Source organism: Pinus tabuliformis, chromosome 5_1 (assembly GCF_031772625.1).
Source record: "Pinus tabuliformis cultivar Carrire ecotype Pingquan chromosome 5_1, CPIR1, whole genome shotgun sequence".
Lineage (NCBI taxonomy): Eukaryota > Viridiplantae > Streptophyta > Pinopsida > Pinales > Pinaceae > Pinus > Pinus tabuliformis.
In genome coordinates, this window is record NC_142305.1 from 569,679,110 (window position 1) to 569,683,120 (window position 4,011).

The 4,011-nt window shown below is 33.3% G+C and overlaps 1 protein-coding gene across 1 annotated transcript; it reads right to left on the reverse strand.

The window, feature by feature from the left end:
* Positions 1 to 770: 770 nt before the first annotated feature.
* LOC149166102 (ribonuclease 1-like) lies at positions 771 to 1,868 on the reverse strand. The gene is made up of 3 exons (XM_089431282.1): positions 1,680 to 1,868; positions 1,394 to 1,549; positions 771 to 1,287 (listed from the first exon to the last, which is right to left on the reverse strand). Exons 1-3 carry the CDS (start codon positions 1,812 to 1,814, stop codon positions 865 to 867), a joined length of 714 nt encoding a protein of 237 aa, XP_089287408.1. The 5' UTR covers positions 1,815 to 1,868; the 3' UTR covers positions 771 to 864.
* Between the last annotated feature and the right edge of the window lie 2,143 nt (positions 1,869 to 4,011).

Here is a 4,011-nt window from a genome sequence, read left to right on the forward strand (position 1 = left end):
ATTGATAAAATTAGCGCAGTTACCGGTGATCTGCAGATGGAAACCCCGGGTCAACCCTCATCATTTACGTTAATTAACCTAAGTAGAGTCTATTGACGTGTGAGAATCTTGTTAGAAGAATTGATAAAATTAGCGCAGTTACTGGTGATCTGCAGATGGAAATCCCGGGTCAATCTTTATCATTTGTGTTAGGGGAAGAAATATGCTAAAAAAATTTAATTAGTTAAAAAAATGTTATGCATATTTAATTAATTATCTATATGACTTAATATATGTAAAAAAAATCAAATCTCACTAGCAGAAGCACAACCCATTGAGAATAGGCCACTTTAACAAAGTGACCAAAGATCAAACCTTACCAGAATAGTTATGTCTTGTGCTAAAAAGAAAAAACATGTTAAAAGAACTTTACTGGAATAGTTGTGTGCGTTGTGCTAGAAAGAAAAAACATGCTAAAAATTCCAGTGTGCTTAGGGTTAACCGTATTTAACTTTACTCCCACACAATTAAACCTGTTTTGTTTTTATTAATAGGATTTCCTAAACATTCCAAAATTAATTTGCTCGATGACCTTCACAATAAGTGATCTGCATGTGTTGTTTTTCCCTGTGAAAAAACAGAAGGGGAAAAGCCAAAAAGAATGACCAGCAATGCAATGACAATCTGCAGGGAAATTGTTGAAAATGATTTGTCACGATAACATAAATTTGTTACGAAATTGGTCGAAAATAATTAAAGAGTTAATATGAAACTGTAAAGCAAAAGCCAAGTTCATAGCAAACATCTTTTTATTAAATCCACCAGAGAATGCTCACAAGTATCAGGCATCATACTGTTCGTCGACAAATCCGTGCGCATCTGATGCTAAAACGAAGGAAACAAGACCTGTGAAGAACACTTGCCGGAAGGCAACACAGGGCATGAAATGAAATTAGAAGCAGATGAATCCACACACAAATAAATTTGATACAGCTGCTCGTTTCCGGATTCGTCTGTGTTACATTCAATTCCAGCTGAATATCCTGCGGCCTCTTGTATAGCATCCTGGATGCTACTCAAACTGTACTCTCCCCCGTCTGGTCGTATTCCCGCCTGCTCTAACGCACCCAAAAGATCGACGCTGTCTTTGAGGCGCAAGGCGGCTGCAAAATAATCGTGTTCGCCGAGAACAGACTCAGAGCAAGTGCCATGCTTCTCCCACTCGTGTTCCCAGAAAGTCATACTGTTACTGCTCGGGCAATTTAACGATGGCCATTTCCCGTTCATCTCCTTTATCAGATCACTGATCTGCACATATTTATGATTTTTTCATATCACTGTCATCAATTAAAATCAACATCGTGGAAATGAACTGATCTTTAAAATTATTATGATATCTATCTCTATCGTATACCTGTGAAGAATCGAAGGAATTGCTCGAGTCGCAATTAGAAGGATAGCGGCCATTGTTGTAATTTGGCCACAGACCATGAATGGAAAAATCTGATGGGGGTTTTCCTGTGGTTGGATAGCAGCAGCTAGCTGCTCTATCACAATACGATCCTGGCCACTGTTAAATCAATACATTAACATCCTATTACTATACCCCAGATTCAAAAATATACCAAATTGATTTGAGTAATTTTTTTAATGGGCTTTAGTTTGATGATGAATTATACTAGAAATGCTAGTAAGTCTACCTGCTGCACCAAATAAAAGAAATCAAAGTCCTGAGCTTGTACTGCCTCCAACTCCATGGCGCCACAGAAAAGGAATGTTATGATAAAGGCACCTGCAATTTTAGCCGACCATGATCTGAGCAGGTTGGAATCCATTGTTGATGCTGATATATCCACCTATTTCTCCTCCACAGATGGGTTATTTGGCTGCCAATGCCTATGTAGGATGAGTTGGGAATTAATGATTGAAACGTTCAGAAATATCTGTGAGAAGATTCCACTCAATGTGAACGGAAAACCGAAAAGACTTGTATGTAATTAGTGGGATATTGCGACCAGAATTCTGACAGAGAATGATGTGACGTCCATTGCTGCAAGTTCCAGTGTTCACATTCTTGCGCTCTTTATCTAAGCAACTTGAGGTTCCAATAATCTACCGATTATTCCATGTGATGGGAGAGTATAGGTCCATGTGATTCCATCAAACTTCTTTTCTCTCTGGCGACAGGCCTTTGATTAATGAAGAAATTCCACGAAGCCGTGGAGTAGGGGATTTAGATCCCACTTATTTCCGTTGATTAAGGAATTAAGTTAATCATTTAGTTCAGGAATTAGGCCATTTAAGTTCAGTTCATTCCAGCTGTCAAAGAATTAGTAGACATCTTTTTTGCTTTTTTTCCACACATTCATGCATGCTATAAAGTAGTGGAAAGTTTACTATATTTAAAATTCTTAATTTCGTTTTCACTAATATAACTTTAAAATTTTGATAGGAGTATTGATTTTTATTATTAGTTTTAGTTAGCCAGATTTAAGTATTTTTTTTTATAATTATTAATTTAATATTGATTAATGCATTTGATTGGAGTATAATTTTGAAGATTGCAGTTTTTGTGCTATATGGATAATTGTCTCATATTTTTTTACCATAATTTGTGGATGTAGTTGCAAAATTTATGTCATTATTTTAAATATTTTTGCAATGATTTTTCATTGTTAAGTTTAATAGGAAAGCCAATAAAATTAAAATATTTGAAAATAGTTCATAGTCAGGAAATAGCTTATTTACCATCACTGACTATCCACCATATTTTAACCAACTTACTGCCCATAATTTAAGCAATGATATGCATAAACAACATGAAAATAATATACCCTGGGGCTTTTAACATCTAGGAGTAAAAATGTAAATGTGCAAACTTAGTATTAGTTACTACCTACTAAAAATTTATGAGTGTCCTTATCCTTTAATAAAAAATTAAAATATGAAGACTTTCCATGTTTAAACATAAACCATTTTGTTTGTTTTATATAATGTTTTTAAAGATATCGAAAATAATAATATTTTGTTCCTATATTAAAAAAAAATGAGAAATAAAAGAAGTTTCCCCAAACAAATAAATTCAAGAGATATACTCCTGCATGGCTAGTTGAGGCAATTATGCTCAACAATTTTAGAATCTAAAGGATTTCCTTAATTATTTATGAGTATTAAATTGTAGTTAATTTCATTATCATTGCAAAACATTTGATTCTCCATGGATAGTAAGTATTGATATGAGTATGGGTTTTTGAATTTTCTTTTGAAAAAAACTTGTAAACATTATAGGTTCTTTCATTCATTGCAAATATATGTAAATAGTGTTATATAACATTTGTTGTCTTGTTTTAATTTGTCAATCTTTCTATATAACAAGATTAATATTTTAAATTTTCTATTCCTTTGTATATGGTTTAGGGTTGTTTTGGTTTTGTAATTCGTTTGATATTTTCAATAACAATCAACATTTTATCACAAATTTCCTTTCTAACGTGCTCTTATAGACAATATGAATATGACTTTTATTAGAAGGCAAATACTTTTCATTTTCTTGGGTTGTAATGTCTATGCAAATTCGAGTGTTGGTGCCCACACTTTTCCATTTGTTACATCTGTGACATCTATGGTAGATTATGTTTTTACATGTAAGAGTAAAAGTGTAAATGTGGAAACTTAGTAGCCGTTAATACTCACCAAAAATATGGTAGATTATGTTTTTACATGTAAGAGTAAAAGTGTAAATGTGGAAACTTAGTAGCGGTTAATACCCACCAAAAATTTATGCAAGTCCTTGTCACCTAGTAGGAAATTAACTTTTCCACTTCATATACCAATTTGATATGGTAGATTATGTTTTTACATGTAAGAGTAAAAGTGTAAATGTGGAAACTTAGTAGCCGTTAATACCCACCAAAAATTTATGCAAGTCCTTGTCACCTAGTAGGAAATTAGCTTTTCCACTTCATATACCAATTTGAAATTTTTTTAAAAACATAGTATCTATTTAAGCTGCATGGAGTACGTCTCCCTACA